General features: G+C 35.3%; 1 protein-coding gene across 4 annotated transcripts in view; it reads right to left on the bottom strand.

Annotated features, from left to right (window-relative positions):
* Positions 1-1556: 1556 nt before the first annotated feature.
* Positions 1557-22585, bottom strand: part of LOC100161677 (myocardin-related transcription factor A) — a 67014-nt gene continuing 45985 nt past the window's right edge. For 3 of the 4 annotated variants that reach the window (XM_008184715.3, XM_001947810.5, XM_008184716.3), the window contains exons 3-10: positions 6585-6650; positions 5887-6183; positions 4886-5460; positions 4623-4818; positions 4127-4482; positions 3322-3578; positions 2827-3250; positions 1557-2447 (exon numbers count right to left, since the gene is read on the bottom strand). In XM_008184715.3, the coding sequence (XP_008182937.1) occupies positions 2067-2447; positions 2827-3250; positions 3322-3578; positions 4127-4482; positions 4623-4818; positions 4886-5460; positions 5887-6183; positions 6585-6650 (2552 nt within the window). In that variant the 3' untranslated portion in view covers positions 1557-2066. The remainder of the gene's footprint in view (positions 2448-2826; positions 3251-3321; positions 3579-4126; positions 4483-4622; positions 4819-4885; positions 5461-5886; positions 6184-6584; positions 6651-22585) is intronic. The other variant, XM_008184714.3, reaches the window with a different exon arrangement.

Here is a 22585-nt window from a genome sequence, read left to right as displayed (position 1 = left end):
GCTTCAAAACAGTTCTCTGTAATGGTGAGCTATATTGGAATAGATATAATATATATTTTATACTTTATAATATGAGTACATACTTACATAGGAAAATTAAATGAAAACCTTTTGATAAAAATGTAGTAGATTTTTTTTTTTGGTGTAAAGACACTTTTTAACAATCACTCCAAAAAAGTAGGTACACAAGAAGAAAGGAAAAACAATACAAAATATTTAACAATCATTTTTCGATTTACTCACAAATATATATATATATATATAATTATTCAGCAAAATGTACATAAACAAAATACATAATTAAATAAAATAACAATAATTTGAACTTAATTAATTCTATTGCTTTTATGATTAGGTATACCTACGCATAAATGTTAAGTCAAAAGTTATATAGGAATTTTTTTTTTTATTATCTTTTGATTTTTGTTTTTTTTTAAATTTTTTTTTTTTGCTTATAGCTACAAATTTTGATCTAAAATATTTTTGACTAATCGACTAATTTATTATCATTTAATCACAATGACTATGGCATAAATTATTATTATTATATGATAAATTATATGCCTACACAATATAATAAATTAATATCGTTATAGCAACCAATTGATCATACAATTTGAATTTATTTTTAGCAAAAACTTCTCAATAAATTTTGTTTGATAAAAATTTCCTAACAATATTTTTCTAGTATAATATTCGTTTAGTGTTTTTGGAATGTTTAAAATAATTTTATCTATTGATTAAAAGGAAACAACACATGAATTTTTTACTCGTGATTGGCGAATGGGATGACAAACATAAAATATTGTTTTATAGATAAATATGTATGGACTATTACATAATATAGGTAAAGAGCACCATTGTTTATATACAGAAACAAAAAAAAAAAGAAAACAAAAAAACAAAAAAAAAAGAAAGATAAGTAATAGTAGTAAAAGTGATAACAGAACAGATTAAAAATGTTACGTATACAATTGTTCTTATAAAAATATGTCGATGAAGGAAGCATAAAAGGAAAATGGTAAAAGTCACAAATGTTTAATATAATATAGCTGTAAGACGCTGAGAAAAAGGTTAATAAATATATTTGTATAATACATTGGAGAGAAAAATATTTTCTACAAAAAAAAAAAAATTATAATAATAATTCTGTTTCCGCCCGTAACGACGCACAGCCCATCGAGGTAAATGACGGCACTAGGTGTGCCGTATGCCGTTTCACATGCGCTCACTATACAGTATAATAATATGGTACTATTTTAATAACTATTCAGCACCTATTTATTGGTTAAGCGGACATAATAAATAATAATTATGTATATCGTTTTTCAACCGCTTTTTTGTCATTTTATTACTCCTTATTTAAAAATAAATAAAAATATAATTTAACTATGAAATTAGTAATACTTAATAATAATTTAAAAAAGACAGTTTAATACAAACATTATTATATTATGTACAAGATAATTATTACAAATAAAATATGATATTGAAAATAATGTTTTTGTTTGTTCATTAAACACTATATATCATTATGCCGGACGTTTTTATTTTAATCTTTTAAATAAAAATTAAGGAATGTAAACCACAGATAATGGATTTAATGGGTTAGTTTTTTTTATTATTTTATTTTCAGTTTAAAAAAAATAAATAATAATAATAATAATACAATTTTGAGCAATGAAAAAGAAAAGAAAAATTAATTATATTTTTATAATTTCTCTAAATAAATATTCCTTAAGTAAACACGACCCTGGTAAATAAATGAGCATATAATCATTTTTCGTCAATTCAAATATTGTTTTTAATTATTTAAATAGGTCACCGCGACCTATCGACTGGAGATGATGTCACTCTGGTTAACGTAAACGAACGTGCGTTTATTTTACATTTTATTTATTGGTGATGGACAAAGGGTGGTGGACGAGTGAAGAAAAGATAAAGAGATGGAGAAAAAAAAGTAGACGAAGGGGAATGGCGATAACGATAGCGCGAAACACGCACGTGTAATGAAGTAAAGGTGTACACATCCGTAGCGACGGTACAACAATATTTTACACGTAAATTTACGTCGCGAAGTCTATTCGGTCCCACAGGAAGTCCATGTTGGCGGGAAGTTTGAAGTCGTTGTCGGTGGCTTCGCCGTTGAACAGGTCGGCCAGCGGTTCAGCCGACGGTGGCGGCAGATCCAGGGAATCCAGCCAGTCAGTATCCACGTCCATCATCAGGTCGTCGTTGCACACCACGTCCATGGCAAACGGATCGTCCATGTGTATGTCGAAGTCAGACGCGGCGTTTACCACCGAGTGATCGACGCCGGAGCCCGCAGACGTCTGATCGTGGGCCGCCGACGCTGGCAACTCGCCGTTCCTGATCAATATCTCTAGGACGTCATCCATCATCTGACTTTTGGACACGTTGTGCCGGCAAGGGTCGACTAGATGGTCCTGAAACAGCCAACAAATTTTATTTTCATTAAGCTAATTCGTCAGTAGAAATAAACGATTAAAATAAGATATCGATATCTCGGCAGGACACGTAGTGTTCCGGTTAAAGCAGTAAGGGCCCGTATTACAATAGTCGATCTCCGGTTAAACCGCAGAATTCGGTCTCAGACTCGGAAATCAGTGGGTTAAGCGCAATCGACCATTGTAATACGGCCCTAAGTGGGCACCAAATTGTTAAACAATTTTTATATTATAGAATAACAAAACAAATTGTAATGCTTCAAATGACGGCGACTTGACGAGAAAATTGGGGAGGGGGTTGCCAATCGCCAGGTTCCGACCGGATATGGGAATTCAGAATATAATAGTCTTGACTCACATTTTGAAACAGTTTCGTGTCGTCGAACACCATTGGCAGACTGTTGATATCGATGTAAGGCGACGACGACGGTGACGGCGGTTTTACGTCCTCCTGTTTTGGACTTAGGTTGTTGTTTTCCAACGTGTCCTGGTGTCCATTTTCCGAAGATGACTTTACAACTCTTTCAACTAGCTGCTGCAGGTGCGACGGCAAGTTTACGGCAGATTGGTGCTGCAATTTCACATCATCCACGACCATGGGAATGTCGACTTTGTCGTCGTCCGCCACTTTGTGGAACCCAGAGGGGGTCTGAACGACCGTGATCGGCGGCTTATTATTGTTGTTAATATTAGTGTTGTTGTTGTTGATGATGTTGGTGGTAGTGGTAGTCAAATTGGGTTGAACGAACGTACCCAAAAAATTAGGCAGAGAAGTCGTTCTACTAAAATATATATAATATAATATAAGAAACATGACGAACCAATAAAATCAAATTCAATGAATGACACATACCTTTGACCGTTGTGGTCCAACTGACTCAAAATTGATGCCGCTTGTTCTTTGTCCAATACAATTGTATTGCTCCGCCGTTTAGTCGTTTCAAGATTGTTATTGTTGTTGTTGCTGTTGTTGTTGTTGTTGTTATTCTTCATTGAATTATTATTGTTCGTCGTCAAGATCATGTGTTTCTGTTGTTTTTGCTGTTGGTTCAACTGCTGCTGCTGAAGGAAGGCTGCCAGATTTGCTTTCGCATTAACCGGCTGATGAGGCTAAAAAATAGATGATAACGATTAATAATATGAAAAAAACGGTTTTAGGTTAACGGTTATGGTTTTAATCATTAAACCTAACTAGCAACAATTGCGACAATTGTAAATACTATGCTGAAACAGAGCACAGTCGTTTACACACACGGGGTTTTTGTTACGTAAAATGTCGAAAAATTGACCAGGAACAACACGTTGTTTCTTATAGAAATTCTTAAATAATATCCATACCAATATATAAAATATATCATGTATGCATTTATATCTTAAAATAATAAACTGTTGCAATCAACAAAAAAATAAACTAAAATGGGTTTAAACATATTTATTTAGGTCATTAAATTTGACGTTAGGTACTGTTGATTATATTTAATTAACTCGTAATATAGATTCGATTATGTGGTATTACATTTCAATCATTAAATTAATAAAGTATATTAAAGTATATTTTTAAGTGCGTTGTTATTGCTATGTAGTTTTATACATTTACTTAAGCCAGTTGCTTTTTTGGTAAATGTGTGTTAAGTAGGCGCATTTATATTTTTAATTACCTGGAATGTTTGTACCCTGGTCTGCTGTTGTTGTTGAAGCTGTAGTTGGGAGTTAAGCAGTTGTTTTTGTAACTGTTCAATACGCCTCTGCTGTTCCCGTATGATGCGGTCTTCTTCCGGCGTATTTTGGGATCCTGGTGATGGTAAGGGTGGGGGTGGGGGTGGAGGAGGTGGTGGCGGCGGCGTAGACGATGACCGCGGAGGACTGTTCGGATTCGAATGATTGCCGGGCGATAGCATTATGTTCGACAAATCCGAATTGTGTTCAGCGAACGACCGTAGCCTTTCAATCAACTGTGGTTTTGGCCCAGACACGGGTAAATTACGTTTCTTCAGTTCAGCCTTTAAGTCACTCACTAAACCCAAAATTAAAAATAATTAATTACAAAAAATTATTAAGCTACCCAAAACAAAAATTATATTAGAATGTTTTTAATTTTTTATACAGGTGTTTAGTGTTTACGTATAAACCAATATAGTTCCATATAATACTGACCCTTTAAATCGTCGAGATTTCGTAACGAACGGGTTTCAATAATCTGTGGTAGATTGTTGATGGTCTGGGCAGACGTCGTAGACGACGCAGACGATGGCGAGGACGACAACGACGACGACGACGATACGGTAGAAGATTGCTCAACGATTGACGAGGTCGATTTGTGTGGTGGAGCGGGCAGTATGAGTTGAGGATACTACGAAAAAAAATCAATTTAAATCATTAAAACTTTCACCAGAGAAAATGTACACACAATCTCATACTTTTTGTTGCCACTCGAGTTGCCACTGCAAGAACAACTGCTGCTGCTGTAAAAGCAGCTCGTATGAGGTCTCAGCCGAATTTGCGTTTAGATTTTGTGACTTATGCGCACTCGGTGGTCCTTTGTACTCGTGGAACTTAATCGTTCTCGTCTTCGCTTGCGACTTACTCTTGCTCTTTTTTCGGTTCTTGTCCTTACCAGGTGCCGGCTGCTGCCCATGCACCTGTAGCGGTAGGGACGACGGAGGCATTGGAGGAGGTGCTGGGGGTGGTGGCGAGGCAACAGAACTCATCGGTGATAAGCTGGACGTGGATGAGCCCAGGGGTGAAGGTAGTAACGTTAAGGTGACGATACCGGCGTTGGCAGCGGCCGTCTCTATCATATCATACGCTGGCCTATGGGTCAGCGCTACCGATGATGGCGGTGGCGGTGGAGGTGGCGGTGGCGGTGGTGGGGAACACGAACTTCCAGCGCCACCCGAACTCTGAGAGTCTTCGTCTAGTGTCAAATACTGATCAGGGAGTTCAGGCTTGATTTTTTGTCCTTCGCTGGTGGCTTTGAACTCAATCTGACCCTCTGAAAAACAAATTAACGCATACCAGTCAAGACAAGATAAAAAGTCAAACATGACAGCCACATAATGATGAATTTATACCAACAACTGTATTTTGTTCAATATATAGAAAAGAGTCTATATTCCTATTTCTATAGTCTTTGTTCTTATTGATTCCTATATTATAATTTATAGTAGATGTGTTTAATGTGTATAAGTAGATCTTAATAAGTATTGGGACTGATACTAAATAAACCATATATTATTTATTATTCATTTTGTGATATATTTCTACCGTAAATAATAATTCACTGACATAAAGAGAGCTAAGTTAGGGGTAGATAAATTTAAGCTGTTCTTTGCACCTTCGGTTGGTACTTACTATAAACGGTCAACCATGAACTTTTCAGGAATATTTACCTGAATTTGTGACAAATTTATACACATACCTTTAACGGCCCTTTCAATGGGCTCGTCCGTGTGGAGTATATTCTTTTTGATCAATTCCAAAGGACCGGGCCTGTGTGCTAGTTGGGTATTTAGTGAATCTGCCAAACGACACTTGACCAACATGCGCTGACGTTCGGCTAATGATCGGTCCACGTCACCGACGTCCTCTAATATGTGCTGTCTTACCAGCTGCTGTTTGTCAGGCCTCTGTTGAATTTTGGCTTTCAACAGATCGCCCATCTTGGCCCTCTCCAACTTTTGTCGTTGTTCATGGAAGGCTGGTGGGCTTTTCAAACCTGAGAATACGCCAAGCGATGATTAGATTAGTAGACTAAAGCACAACCACTAGCTGATACACCATCATACTAGGTTAGGTTAGGTAGTATCGACAAAAAATAATTAAACCATAAAATGTCGACCGCAAGACGAGGCGACTGATACACTGTTTATAATCAGTATTCAGTATAATATAATATATAAATAAACGATCAAAGGCCTTGGATTAAATACATATTTTTTTCAGAGTTGACGACTAAAATAAAAGAAGCGTTGCATGCCGAAAACACAATGTGTGATTTTCTAATTGTAAAGGGTCGTTTAACCTAAAGGGCGGTGGTGCATCATAAAACATAGGGGGCGAGTCTTAACACCGTCTTGCGTGACGCTAGGTATCTGCCGGGCGTGGTTGTATACTTACAGGGCATAATTCCTTGGGCAACCAATTGGTTAATGGGTCTCCTCAACATCAACTTGACTTTGAGAGCTGAAACAAAACAAAATAAAAATTCATAAAAATAATTATAACCAAGATGAATAAACCAAAGAATATAAATGTGTCGCGTGCGTACACAATTATTACGCTTATGGTTTCGGTCATAAATTAATGGGCGTAATGTATAGTGTGCCTGTACGTGCATGTGTGTGTATGTATAAGAGGATCGAGTAGTTAAAAAAAATCATAATCTCCATCGCCTCCGTTATTTTTACGAGCGTACAAGCGGGTTTTTCTATTTCGGTACGGCCGGCGGCGGCGCGCTGGCTTAAGAAGACGTTAAGACTGTCGCGGGATATTAATTTGAATCTGCGGGCGAGTGAAAAGAAGAACGGGGGAAAAAAAATTACATAACACGCACCGCGGAGAGTAAAACGTTGAGATTTTTACAGGCTGTGGCGCGGCAGAATGAATTATACGTGTCATTATGTGGACATTGTGGCGGCGGCGGTTGGACGCCAAAAAATAGAATTTTTTTCCGTCGAACCGATAACAACACATTGTAAAACTCAGCTTTGGCCGTCGCAATGAAAGAATTATTTCGGAGAAGAGAGAGGCGGCGGCGGTTAAATGTGCACACATAATAATATATACACATATATAATATATATATATATATATACATTATATGTAGGCAAATACTTTGCAGACCTGTGCCAGACAATTAGGTACAATTTTTTTTTCTGTTTTTCGCTACCATTCATACATTAACTATATACATAGCATATACGCCAGGGATCTACGATTAATATTTTTGGCCACTTTAGTAATTCATGAAGTTTTCGGGGCAATCAAATTTTTGAACGTACGCGGTTCAATGTTCAAATAAAGTAAAGGCAAAATAAAAAAAATAAATTAAAACTAATGAAAAACTCATTTAATTCACCATTAAAAATAATAATTAAAAAATATATTTTTCGTCCTTGCGCCGCCATTTACATATGATCTCTGGTATAATATACGTTGATTCGAACGGCGCAAACCCGGTCACGGGAATTTAACGTTGCGAGTCGTTAGAAACGTTATCATTCGAGTATAACTTATGGATTTCATCACAGGAATTTGGAAAAGTCTGAGGGGTCGGAAAATTGTGCACGGTCCCAATCAAAACTGTAAGTACTGTTTTTATATTTTACCGACAACGCGGCGACAGTCAATCAATCATCGCTGCAGGACGTATAATAATTAATATTATAAGACTTCTGCAGCAGTTGGATAAGACGACATTCGTTTTCGGCGAGACGGCTATTGTTTACCCGCACAGCCGCACCGCTGTTTGGTCCGTACAACAATAATTCATGTACGACAGTCGTCGACGAAAAATCGAATTTGGCCGGACACGAGACGCGCGTGTGTTATTTCTATTTCTATATAGAGATGGGACACGACTACAGCTCGTACGGGGTCAAGTCCGCAACGATCGTATCACCGCGAATGCATGCACAACTACCGCGACGATTGTCAACGCGTCGCTAAACGAAGTTACTTAACAATAATAAATAATAATATTATGTATACACAGATAGATACACATATACACAGTTCGTGATTGATGGCCTGTGCTTTACCATCGCCGCCGTGGACCGCACGATTAGAAAGGGCCGACGCCGACGAAAAGGGACACCACACACACGCACACACACATACCATATACCATATACCTTGCGTAATTAGGTATATATATATATTATAGCGCATAGAACCACGATAATATAATTACAGTATATTACATATACATATATTTGTGTTTGTTTGTGTGTGCACAGTCGCGATCGCTGAAAATGTTTCCGATTATATATTATTATTATATACCAGATGAATATCTTGGCGACGCGGTCTTGCGAAACCGACAGAGCTATAAATGGGAGGTTGTCGATCGGTGTTTTTTTTTATATTCTCCATAGGTAGGTTATATACGTGAAATGACCGCCACACAATCGCAACGATCATTATATTGAATATTATTATCCGTATAATGAGTGACGTGCGAGTGTTTATTTATTATTTTTTTTTTTTCAACGAAAATTATGGATTCGATATTAAAATCATCTGTACGAGAGCGAAAAAAAACTGTAAGACGCGGCGATATTAAAAAATGTTTTCCTGTCAACAACTGTCGACTGACGGTTGCGGTGCAATCGCTAAATGTGTCATCATTAGCGTGATTAATTCAATGCCATGCGGCGGCCAAGAGTTGGCCGTAATTATTGTATTGGGTAAAATATAATTTATACTTCGGTGGAGTACCGTATGGTTAATAGTGTTAATACTAAATAGCAATCGTATGTTTTTTTTCTTCCCCGATGGCTGCTTAACGCATAATATACATTATACATGGTTCATGTATTACATACATATATAAAGGAAATGTACAACCTCGTAAAATCGGGTTGTCAGTAGGTGAATAATATGTTAAATCGAGTCTGGAATACCCGACACCAATAGAGTATTTATTTAATACGGTTTAAAGTTTAAAGTACAATAAATGACAGGTACATGTTTGTCCACAAATACGTAAAATAAACATATTAATAATATACGAATTACAATAATATTATTTAAACATATTAATTTAAATCTATTTTAATTTTGCAGATGACCGTATTTATTTCACTGTATAATATATAAATTATAAAATCTAACGATGTTACGGCATACCTGCAGTTTGAATATTTTTGTACAACTTTAGCAGTTTCGTGTTCTATTTATTTTTTATAAATTCGGATATTGTTTGAAAATCAAGATTTGTTATTCAAAAATTGCGTGCTTACGATAAATTATGTTTCAGAAGAATATATTGTTAAGAGCACTTAAAAATTCTTGGTCTTTGGGCTTAAACATACAGAACCAATAAATGATTTCAATTGTCACCACACTACCTAATATATTTAGGGAGTAATTCATTATTTCTAAAAATAAAAATAATTGTTTGGGCCAAAATTAACGCGAGATAACTTTTCGGGATCACGGGTCGTTGACTCTGACTAAACGAATTAATTAACGAATGTTTTTATGTTACTTAAAAATATTATAGTTTCCGCATTTATTTTAAATTATTTTTTTATGTGTGTTCCATCAATTAATTACATTATTGATCTCACAAATAAAATACAGTACCTACAATAATTTAATAATGTATGTGGATGGTACCTACACTACAGGACACGGGTCCATGGATTCACTGCAAAATTCAGCGAATACGCAACCATTTTTTCCAATGATAAATACTCGGGTGGGGGGTTTTAAAAAATCAATATTTACAATAGCATAAGTTAAGCCAGTAGATAATATCAAATTAGTTTATGATTAAAATGTCAATAATCTCACCTATTTCCCCGCACACCAATAATATACACAGTTTGTTCACCTTTGCAGTTTAAAATATAACTCTGAAATATTAAATATTTCGGACGAAATATCTACAAAATATAAACGCCACGTGAATGATTTAGTCAACGACAGTATAATAATCGACAAACAATAATATTATATTTTATTTTATATATACCTACAGGTGGCACAGTTACGTATAATATAATATTATATTATAATATATTTATTATTTATATACATTTTATATATAGAGTTAAGTATAGCACGTATTGCATATTTTAAGCATTTTATTCACACCATGATTGAGGTCTATAATATGGTACAGTTATGTGTTGTCAAGGCGACAATGAGGCTTTCAAACGCGATTACGCTATATTATTACGATGACAAAACGAATGATCATAAAATTTAAAAAAAAAAATAATGATTATGCGGTGTTTATTATCCAAGAAGACCTCGTTCGAGTTTTTGAACAATATAATAATATATTAATAATTATTTACGTGCGAACACTTTGAACAATTAATCTTGTCGCGGTCGTATAATATACAGTAATTTATCGCGCGAACAGTACCTACCGAATTAATATTGAACTTTAAATATAATAAATTCTCATATTTTTTTCGTTATAATATATAAACATTCCCACCCGCCGACATGCCATGAATTGTTAATCGTTGTTTAGGGTTGTGTTGACAACACGCCCGTCTATTTTTATTAAACACTTTAGTTCATATTGTATACATATATAATATTTTACATATTTTTATAACACCAGTTCGGTTTACAGACGAGCGCCATTTCACACGCGAGTCGTAACCTACAATGACGCGACTTTATTGTAATCGGTGTTTAGTTCCTCGTACCACGGAGTCGCATTGCAGCTGGACACGATGCCGTTCAACTTTAATATAATACGCACACGACGATCGTGTTTATGCTTATAAGTCGTATATAATATTCATTGCACTTTGTTTGGCATGGTTTCATCGTCACATAACGATATTTGCCATTGAGCATAATATGAAGCATACATTATACAGATCGTTGGCGAGTTGCGACCGAAAACAATAGATTTTCGTCAAGTCGATCGCCGCGCACAATAACATAATGCTCGCCAATACACGACAATAATTTGTATCGAATGTTACAGGCCCTCTCCCACGCGAAGCACTAGACTATATAGAAATTTGATATGTAGATATGTACAGCTACAGATGATCTGCAGATCGTATCACACGTCGTGTAAGTGTGTAACCGAAACCTATACACAGACGGTTGACCGTCGTCTGGCGAGCATATAGGCACGACAAATTTAACCAATCCTGTGGGTTGATGTATACAACAATACCTGTAAATGTTTTTTGTAAAAAAAATTTACCGTCGAATATTTTTAATACAGAGAAAAAATGTTCACCCTCCCACAATCTCTTGCACTTGGTTCACAAATGTTCGGTGGCGAGAAAACATCACTTATTAGTCTACGGTTTCTGCGCAGATGCAGAGTTGGCGGCCACGGGCATTAGGTACCTAGGTACACGAAATCTATCCGGTACTCCATTCGCTCAAAAATATAACTTGCCTCTTCTTTTCACCCACGTCCTCTTTTCGCCAAAATATGATAAAATATGATAGTGTTCTTTTCGCACACGGTTTACACGTACACCAATTTAGGAAGCATTGTCTCAAAATTATTTATGTTTGATATTATGTTATAACTTACAACTCATTAAGTCATAGCCATACTAATACGGATAATAGTCGTGTGTACAGATTGTTACAACATTGTGTCATTATCTGTATAATATGAATACCTATCCGATTTACAAATATCGAAGTCTTTATTAATAATAAATTTATATTTATTAATCATATTAAATACCATAACACTACATAATAACAACTATTATAATGTACACAAACACAATATCTTTTTTAAGAGTAATAGAAGCCTCTTATTGTTGATCTCTGGTAATGCTTAATGGCTTTATTAAACTTATTTTGAGACAATGCTTTAAGAAATGTCAAGCTTAAAGCTATGGGCTAAGATATGAAGCTAATTTATCATACTCGGGCTAAAAGAGAAAAATCATTTTTGAGCGAAAGGAGTTACGACCCGTGAAATACGGCAGTCATTCGCGTCGGACATAAAATAATTATGTAGATGTATGCGCATATATGTATATCATTAATACACGATAACAGAGCAACGCGCGATCGTCTATTGTCGTCGGACGTCATTACGGACGGTTATTAGACGTTTTGTGTTTCGTCGAGGCTGCGATGACTGAGCCGAAAGAAAGATATCATATAAGTCATATGCGCGAAACTCGTCGGACGAAGCCAATTAATAACCCAGTCCACCTGCGAACGTCACCGCTCCTTCCACCTACCCGGACGCCCTGAAAATCTCCTCCTCCTCCTCAGGGTGAGTGAGCACTTGTCGGGCGTTACAAAACGTGCTGTACACGTTGCTGTATGGAAAACAGGGGCGGTGGTGAAGAGAGGGCTGGGCATTTCAGGTGGAGGAGGAGGAAAGTGCGCGCACAGATTTCGCAGCCCGCGGGGCGCGGACAGACCATATGTCGCGGCGGCGCATGGACGACGCCGCTGGGCACGTGACATAATCATAATCATAATAATATTACTATAATGGGTTTTATTTCGTAGAACGACAGCAGCGGCGGCCACTTGTTATTGAAATATTATTGTTTCGCTCGATAGCATAATAACGGCGCCACCGCAGCCGCCGGAAAGTCGGTATTATTATTATAACCTAAACATTACACGACAGTGCATAACCACGTATCACAATAATATGCACGTTTAGGCGTCATTGCATCGCATATCACCGCCGCGCCGTATAGTCGTGTCGCATAAAATTATACGATCAATATTATAAATCCTTCACAGCAACAGTCCTTTTATAATAATAATAGTGTACACAATATGCGTTGATAAATCGCATATCGTATTATTATTATTACAAATAATATCGTTTATTCGTTTCTACTGCAGCAGTCGATCGAGAAAATCACAAAATCATCTCCCTCCACCCACTCCTTGCGTAGACGACCCACCCACCCGCGGGTACGGAGTTGACATGTGTGTAATAATCGTCGGTTATTAGTCCACTGCGAGCATATAATGCACATAATATATTATATTATTTTATTATTATTACTGACGTGCGCGTGTACTGGCTGCAGTATAATTACGCAACGTATAAACCACCCACGGGCCCGAGTAAAATATATTTATATATGTATATATATATTATAATATACGTTATATATTACGCCCGTGTATCATATATGTTTGGTTTATTAATATCGCGCGTGTCGTCCGTGGCGAATCAACGGGACACGATTTTATATTTTGCGGTCGCCGTTACGCACGCCGCCTCCGGTCACTGCAGCAGCAGCGACAGTAGTGACGATGACGCCGGGCCGTGCAGTCAGTAAAACGAACGACGAATATTAGGCAGACGAAAAAGATTTAAAGAAAAATATGTATCTTACATATTATGATACATAAATTAATGTACGTTTGTATGGGGCTCATAGACTTGGAAACTTCTGAACCAATTGGCACAAATATTTTGCACACATCACGCATAATATCCATTGAGACTCGGGGAGAGTGTTTTTTTGCATAGTTTTTCAACCCAAGTAGGTTTCTATAGGGTTGCCACCTGGCTCACACATGAATCTCGGTTTGGCTCGAAAACCAAATAGTGTTATTGTTTATATGTAGGGTTGCCAATGGTTACAGAAATACAATTGTCTAAAAAAAAATAGTACAGACCAACTGTAGTCTTTAAATAAAAGAAAATAATAATAAATAAATTGTTTGTTATTGAAATGTTTAAAGTTCGACAAAAGGCAATATTCGTATGTTTATAGCTTATGGACTCAAAAACTACTTGACCGATTTGGACCAAAATTTCAGAGGTTGAGGTACACACTAAAACCGAGATACTGCACCACGATATAATTCCGTCTGTTTATTACATTTTTGAATTCAAGTTATATATGCCGATCATTTATGTATGGCCTATTAAAATCGTCTCAATATACTCGTTTCGGCGCAAGATAGTATAATATAGTAAATAATAATAATATAGTATAGAATATTATATCAAAAGAAATATTAAGACACTTTTTTTATATACAATATTAAAGCTGATAATATCTTTTTTAACAAACTTACCCTGCAACTAAAACTTTAATTGGCGGTTGGAAATTTTACTGATCAAGTGATCTAGATAATTTGTATTATTGTTCGGTTAACACCACGTTTTTAATTTATAAACCTTCCTATAATAAATAATAACTAATAGGGCTATAGACTTTTGGTGCATTATTTTCGACTATTTATTATTTTAAGATCATGACCTTATATAATATGACTTAATTACTTATGATTTATTACTTTTGTTATTATTATCATTTGAATAGTTATTAGGAAAGTTATATCTTTTTTATACGATTGCGCAATGTACTATAGTTACTTATACAGTTAATTATAATTTGTAAATTAAGTTTTCTCCGTATATAAAGTAATAAATAAATAGAACATTTCCATAATATATTATATGGTCAGTGATAAATCATGATATATATGGTATACGAACAAACCGATTCTGTTAAAACTTAAAAGTACGTATATGATTTCTATAACAATTATTTTCAACGGTGCGGCGCGGTGATAGCGGCATAAGTAGTTATATCAGTCACCCAAACGATGTCTTAGAAATTATTTAATCACCGATGATACCAATTACTATGCGACACTATACAGTCCATAAAAGTACAGAAAAAACCACACAATAGCATGCCTATGGATCCTGCATAGCCCTACGCGCGCGCTTTTCATTGCGCGGCATCAAAAATATTACCAAAAACGAGTAAATATAACTTGCTTTAAAAAAAAAAAATTAAATCCGAAATAGTGTGGTACTCGCAAATATTATATAATACACATATATCGTACCGTGATGAGCATACGCGGATATACAAACCATAGGATCCGTGCCAGCTGCAGCGGGCTCGCGCAGACGGACAGGCGCAGCTTTACGTCGGCAATGTCGTATGGACTGTTTCAGAAATCGCGTTAACACCTCTTGTTTTCGGAAACCGTGTTATTATTATTATTATTGTTGTTACGATCCAAAGAAATCCGTCGGACGTTACAGACACCAGACTCGCGTGTGATAGGTATGGTACGTGTGGTATATGCATGCAGTAAGTGTTATGTGTATGTTATATATAATATGTATACGACGTGTGGTGTTTTTTAACGTTTCGAACAGGCAACTTTCCAGCATACACCGAAGAAAATCGCGGTGCGTTTTATATGTAACGACAGCACAAGGCTATTTACTATATTATATACCTAATATTATATTATATAAACATGTAAATATTGCTATACACGCGTCATTATAATACGTATTCATCGCATGAATGGCAGAATGTTTAGGTGGGTAAGTTTTTCGTCTTCGCATTTCCTCACATATATATAGGTAGGTAGATACGTCTGTCGTTTTTTCGCCTTAAGTTCGGCTTGCTTCCGACTGCACGGCTTCAGAACGCGCATTATTGCAATATTATTTTTTTATTTTAATGATTACAGCGAACAAACGACCCGTGATCGTGATTGGCAGTCTAGGAGGCGGGCGAGAAAAATATAACGATATTATATACATATTATACACGCGCATATATGTATATTATAATAATAATGTGCAGTATATATGAGAGCCGCGGTGACGCTGCAGGGGCGGCGGTGGGTTGGTCATTAAAAGATGTATAAAGATAATTAAAGAATCTTTTATCACGCCAGAACACAGTTGGCAGTGGATGCGAGAAAGCACTTTCATCGAGTGTGTCGCGCGAAATGGCCGCCATCAAAGCCAGCGGGCGCACGTATATATATATTATAAAATAATAATATGCGCACCCGCTTCGGCCGCCGCCCCATTCGTATATCACTATACGTTGTAGTCGCAGCCGGCGATCGTTGCCGATCATCATCGCGAAACTAGACCAACTGTTAACACGCGATGTCATCGTATCATAGAATCATTTATATGACTTAAAATCTTAGGGGGTGAGGCTTGAGTTTCGCTTAAAATTATTTCTTACTGAATGAAATATTATTTTTTTTTTATTTTAGCTATATATCAATAAAATTATAATATTAAAGCCGTTTTAAATAAACAAATCAAAGACATTTATATATTATATCTATATATATGATAATATATAATTATATAATATACTTTACCTACCAATTTTATAATGCATAATGTAATTCCTGATAACAGATTATAAGATCAAACTTCTGTCTTTTTGAATACAAACTTGTTTAAAATCTCTTCCGATTCTGATATGTGAATTTATCTTGGTATTCATAATTCATACTACACCTAATCAATGCCCCCCCCCCCCCCCCCGTAACTCTGGGGAAGGTCAGTCAAAGTATACTCTATAGGGGATGCATTTTGAAACTGGTGGGGAGAGGGGGATTCACAGCGTTTATTTTTAATACACCGTTCCGCTAATTATTCATTTTATGCGCGTTATAATGTCTAATAAATAATAATTGTATCGTAATGTGTACACATTTATTTCTGACGTACATATTGAAAGAACGATATTACTTTAAGTAACAGGGTTCAACTGCTGCTGCATGTATGCATTAAACAATAATATTAGAAACCATCATAACACGCACTCGTGCCCAAAAAACCTATATAATATTGTATTATATTTATCTTTTTCTAGTGTACTTCCCGGAATATCGTTTCGGTTTCCAATAGTTTGTCTCGTAGACTTCAAACGAAATACATCGGTCAAACGTTAACTGTCAGACGATTTTGGCACGCAAAAAGATCGACAACTGATTGCGACGGCTGATCCTAGAATAAGACCTTTAACCGATTCACCGCTATATAATATTATGATTCCGTCAACTATAACATTAATTAGTTGTAAACATTTTATAAAAAACTATAGGTACATTTCTTGCGATGATTAGCATAATATATTAGCAAACATTATATTGAATATGATGTAGTCTAATAAATATATTATTGTAAATTACCGTTATAACTCTGTAGCGACATGTTTTCAATTTTCATTGATTCAAATGTTTTCGGCACGCACAGCGACGCCTTACGTTATGGAAACGGACCAAATGTAAGTAGAAACAAACACACCCACGTATTTTTCTGTGCTTTTAATTCGTAGACGCACATCGAATTTAATATAATATAATGATGATTGTAGTCGCATGAGGTAGAAGACGCGAACACAAATATAGCAACGCCCTAGCTGCAATGATGGTAAAAAGAAAAATGGGTTCATGGTAGAAAAATTTGAAAAGGAACATTATTCTACTGACATACAAACGTAAAATCACGATATGGTGCCAAAATTGAACTCCAAGCTGGACATGACCTAGCTAGTCCGGTAAAATCATAAGACCAAACATTTGGGTTGCGTAATTAAGGTTTAATATAATAATTCCTTCCGCAAACTCTCCCAAGTGAGTTATATTTCGGAAATTCGTACGGGAGAAAAACATAAAACGTTCGAAAAAATTATGTCAAATTATTTTTTTTTACCGGTGTTAGGCGTTTAACTGGATCAACAGTCCGCAAAATACGAGAGACGTGTTTATACTTTATAGTGTATAATATACTTAACAATATTCATAAGACGTACGCGTCTATAACCTAACCTAACCATATTTTATTCGTGATAATATAATTAAAATATACTATATATAGGTCACCCAGCCGAAGGTTTAATTTTTTTTTTTGATTTTCTTTAATGAAGTCTTATCGTTCTGACGATCGGTTCCAATTTATTGTTGTCAAAACCAAATTTTATATTCCGCACTATAAAACCATTGTCGGTGGTTATTTATCTGCGGGAGCCTGCTCGATCAAAGATTACGTACACATATTGATTGTATAACTAAAGTATAATATTATTTATTAAGTATATTATAATATCATTTATCGTTTATCACAATTTGCGTCGCTTACATTTGTATAATATATAATATATCTATTATCTATATATTATAATGATAATATTATAATTCATTTGTGATGATTCGAAATAATTAATAATAGGTGACTGTTGCACTATGCGGTGATTTATTGTGCCGATGACGAGAGATGCGAGGATTTTTAACCGTTATGTATCCTGCGGCGACGGTGATTTTATGAGCACGGCAAAAAAATATATGCACCTATAAGTTTTGTTCATAATAATGGCTCGGCAAATCGAACGGCACGTTTTATACATTAATCGACTCGTTTGTGTATAGTATATAATATATATTATAAACTGCACACATATTGTCAAGGATGCAAAATTCAGTGAATGGACCCCACGCTGATTGCCTTCAATAGTAATCGTAATTAAATTGTCATAATTTACGGAGCTTTTAACGTATTAATATTATATAACATATTATGGTCACGGCCCTCATCGGTAAACGATCGCATTAATATAATATTATATAGGCATACAAAATTCGACATGTTCGAGCATGTACCTAATGACAGCTATTGTATAATATATCTTAACACCATGTAACATATGCTATATATTCGTTTCCTGCTGTAGGTTATAGGATGAAACAATCGGCTCACGTCACCGACCCGTTTCTTGACAGAATACGTAACAACTGCGAGTTTGCTGTCCGCGGAATGTCTCGTGTTGTTTCTTCCGATGAAATTCGATTTAAAATAATCATATGAACAAAATAAATAATTTAACCACACTTTGAATATCTGAAATATAGAGTAATAATATACAACTTTTTGGACTCATATGTATAATGTGTATAGTATAATGTACATCTAAGAGCGACGTGACATAATACAACGCACTGTCATGAACTGAACATTTACTCTCCCAAAAATGTTATTTTTATTAATAAACTTTAAGTCAAATACCAGTTATAAATAGAAAACTTTCCTTAACAGATTTTTATCTAAATATTCTATATCCTCCACATCAAGGATGACCAACTGTCCAACTTTCATATAAGACCAGTTTTCAAGAATTTTAAAAGTCCAACGGACCAAACTGTATTCGAGTGAGATTTATTTTCGATAATTTTCTTAAAAATATGTGAACAATTTAAAGTGAAATTTTATTAATTAGAAAAAAGAAGTCTGCAGTATTATCGCAAAGACGACAGTCCCTATAATGGTATAAAGCAATCTGAGTAATTGAAAACACGGAGTTTTTGAGTAAACTTAAAAATTCTAAAAATCAAATTTTGATTAAATGATGAAAGAGGGGTGATTTTTGGCGAATCACCATGTACAGCGAACGTTTAATTTCCATCGAAGGACGTGAGAGTCGTATTCATATCTGTGATGATCACGTTAAATATAATATTATCACATCGCATTGCGTATAATATAATATGTGTATCTGCAGGCACTGCAGCCACTGGATATAAACACAAACGTATATATATAAATATAGATATACAAATAATAATAGGTGCGTATAATAATAATGTATGCATGACAGGCTCAAGCCGCGGTCACGTATACGCTCACGGACGATGGTAATAATAACAACACGGCTTCGTATATTATTTTGGTATTTACACGAGTATCATCGTCGTAAAGGATATACTTGTCTATTAGTTTTTGGTTTTTTTTTGTTTTTTATCCAGCGGAGGCGTATAAGACGGAACGTCGTCGCACGCGACAATAATCGCGTGCCGGTCGCGTGTGTTTATTTGGGTCATCGACTCTCAGCGGCGGCGGCGGTGGCGTCACCCCATGGTCTCTCCATAGGCCGAGGCGGACGTTCCTCTCACGATCTGGCACTCCGCCGCTGTCTTCGGCCGTTTTTTCTCGAAACAATTAGCTTCCGTTATAATAATATGTAATAAAAAAAAAACAAACGCAACCGAACGCAATAATATCAACAACAATTTATCGCTAGATCAATTATATAATTATATACATTGTTGCCGTTGCGCGAAGTCATTAATCGTTCGGTAAATAGGCCGTCGTTACAGCGGCAACACAACTCCATCTCGTCGTATTTTTCGAAAACAACAGTATCGCCACCGACGCGACACCACCGCCGCCACTGACGCCGGCCGGGATGAACGTCCGGCCCGTAGACGCCGTTTTTTTCTTTCACTTACGACTATTATTAAATTATTTTTTCAGTTCGATTTTCGGCGGCGGGGGCCCGGACGACAGATCGTGACATATACAATGCGATTTGTCACGCGTCGGCTAATAAAACGAATGTTTATAAACAACATAATTATTTTAACTTTAAACACGCGTCTCCTATTATATAGCGCGGCTTCTAAGCCTACGGATGATATATGTGTATATTTATAAATGTGTGTGTGTTGTGTGCGTAAAAGAGACGCCATCTCGAAAACTTTTCATTATAAACGATCCAGTAACAAGAATCTGTCAAAACGGTATTCCGACGACAATGTTTTCGAGTGTTTTTGTTTCTATTTATTATAATGTGTATAATACTATTATTATTATTTGTTTATTTATTAACGGACTTGAGTAAACAGAAAAGAAAAATAACTCGCGATAACAGGTCACGACGATAATAATAATTATTGTATCAATAATATGTTTACAACACGAGCTCGCCATAAACAACCGGGATCGCAATGATGAAATCGGATTTTTTTAAAGCAATATTCGTGAGTTTCCGACGCATCCACGTATCCACCGAGAACAATTATAACGTAACATTATGAAATGTATTTTATATTCATTTTAAAAAGACAACGTATATTGTTACTTGCGACGCATGACATACCAACATAATTTATAATTTTACGTTCTTAGCTAAATATTAGAGTAAATTAATCTATAACTAAAAATTTTAATTCGAAGATAAGAACATATTTTGATCTATGCTCACTCAGTGATTTGTTAAGATATTATACAAGAAATATATACAACAAAGTTGTGAGTACCTAGGTATTTAAATAAAATAATTTAAAAATCCTCTTAATTCGCTTAAAAATGAAACTATCGTAAAATCCCAAGAAGTCCTAAATAGAAGAAGTCCCTTTAAGTCTTAAATTATAGTCAAATCACTCAATACTATAGCTAATGACACAAATTTGGGACTGCTGAAGGTACATTTTGGTATGTTGTCGTTATGCGTTAGTAAGACGGAGACAACATAATATGCGCGGGTACGAAATCCTTTCATATAATGTGATGAAAATAATATGAAATGGTATTTCAGTCACGTGAAAACCTTATTGCAGACGTTGATTTTGATACTCTCGAAAGCTTTTAAAGAGACCAATTTCCAGTTGTTGATCGTCAGATATTTTCGTATACACCGCCATAATAGCGAATTGTTTATTATGCATTTATTTGAACACGTACAATTGAAAGTTCTCAACAGAAAATCATACGACCAAAACAAAACAGCAAATTCTTGGAAACGCATAAGCTTGCGACGTTTCACGTTTGTAAATGTAAATACTAGGGTAGGTATACACTGCCTTATGGTACAGTCCTGATAGGAAACACCCAAATTTTGGGACCCAATACAAGTCCCAAAATTCTAAATATTTCTGCGAATTAATTACAAGTTTTACGTTAGTGGGATTATATTTGAAATACAGATTGGATAGGAATTTATAAGATTCAATGATTCATAAAACATGTTTACTATTTGTTGTATTATGGTATTTCGTGTAAACGGAAAAATAATTGTATGCCACAGATAACCTAAATATAAATATGTAATCATTGACTTAATGTTTCCTCTTCATTGCATTGATTAAAAATTAAGTTTATATAATATTAAATGTACAACAATAAACGCTATGGTATAGTGAAACCGCGATTAAAACAGATGCTTTAGTGGTTACTAAAAACAAAAGTATTACGTGTAAACCAAACGGCTTTATATTTATGCACGGGAGTGGTGTCATTATCTCGTATAATATGTAGCCAGTAAGTGTTATATCCGGTGATTTGGAGGAGATTAACGGAATTTCCATCGCCCCCAGATAATATAGGTACCCGGGGGAGGGGGCTGGACCACGAACAATGAATGCACGCCAATAAATGGCAACCCCGCCCACCCCTCAAATACGTAATTGCGGTTAACCATAGGTAAAAACGTTCGAATTTTAAATTGCGGGATATTTATATATACGACAATTATAATTGTGTGTGGTTAGTTTAATACGATTAGAATAAATTGACCTATAATATTGTATTTAACAATAACAACATTATCTGCAGTGCTCTCTTGTTGTATTTTTTAAGATACTTTAATTTTTAAGCAAGTTATGGGTATGTAAAATATTAATATTTTAAAACTCAAATAACTCTCATTTAAAAATTTAAATATTGAAACAATCAACGAGAGAATTTAGAAAATGTTCTTATCTTTAAATTTGATTGTATTTAACTCTATAATATTAAGTTACAACAACACAAATTTGGAAATGCTGAACATATATATTTTGGTATGTTATCCGTTAGTAAGACGGAAACAACATTATGGGTGATTTTAAGGAAATAAAGGAAT

Source organism: Acyrthosiphon pisum, chromosome A2, assembly GCF_005508785.2.
Source record: "Acyrthosiphon pisum isolate AL4f chromosome A2, pea_aphid_22Mar2018_4r6ur, whole genome shotgun sequence".
In the NCBI taxonomy this organism is placed as follows: Eukaryota; Metazoa; Arthropoda; class Insecta; order Hemiptera; family Aphididae; genus Acyrthosiphon; species Acyrthosiphon pisum.
This window is presented reverse-complemented; position numbering and strand designations above follow the sequence as displayed.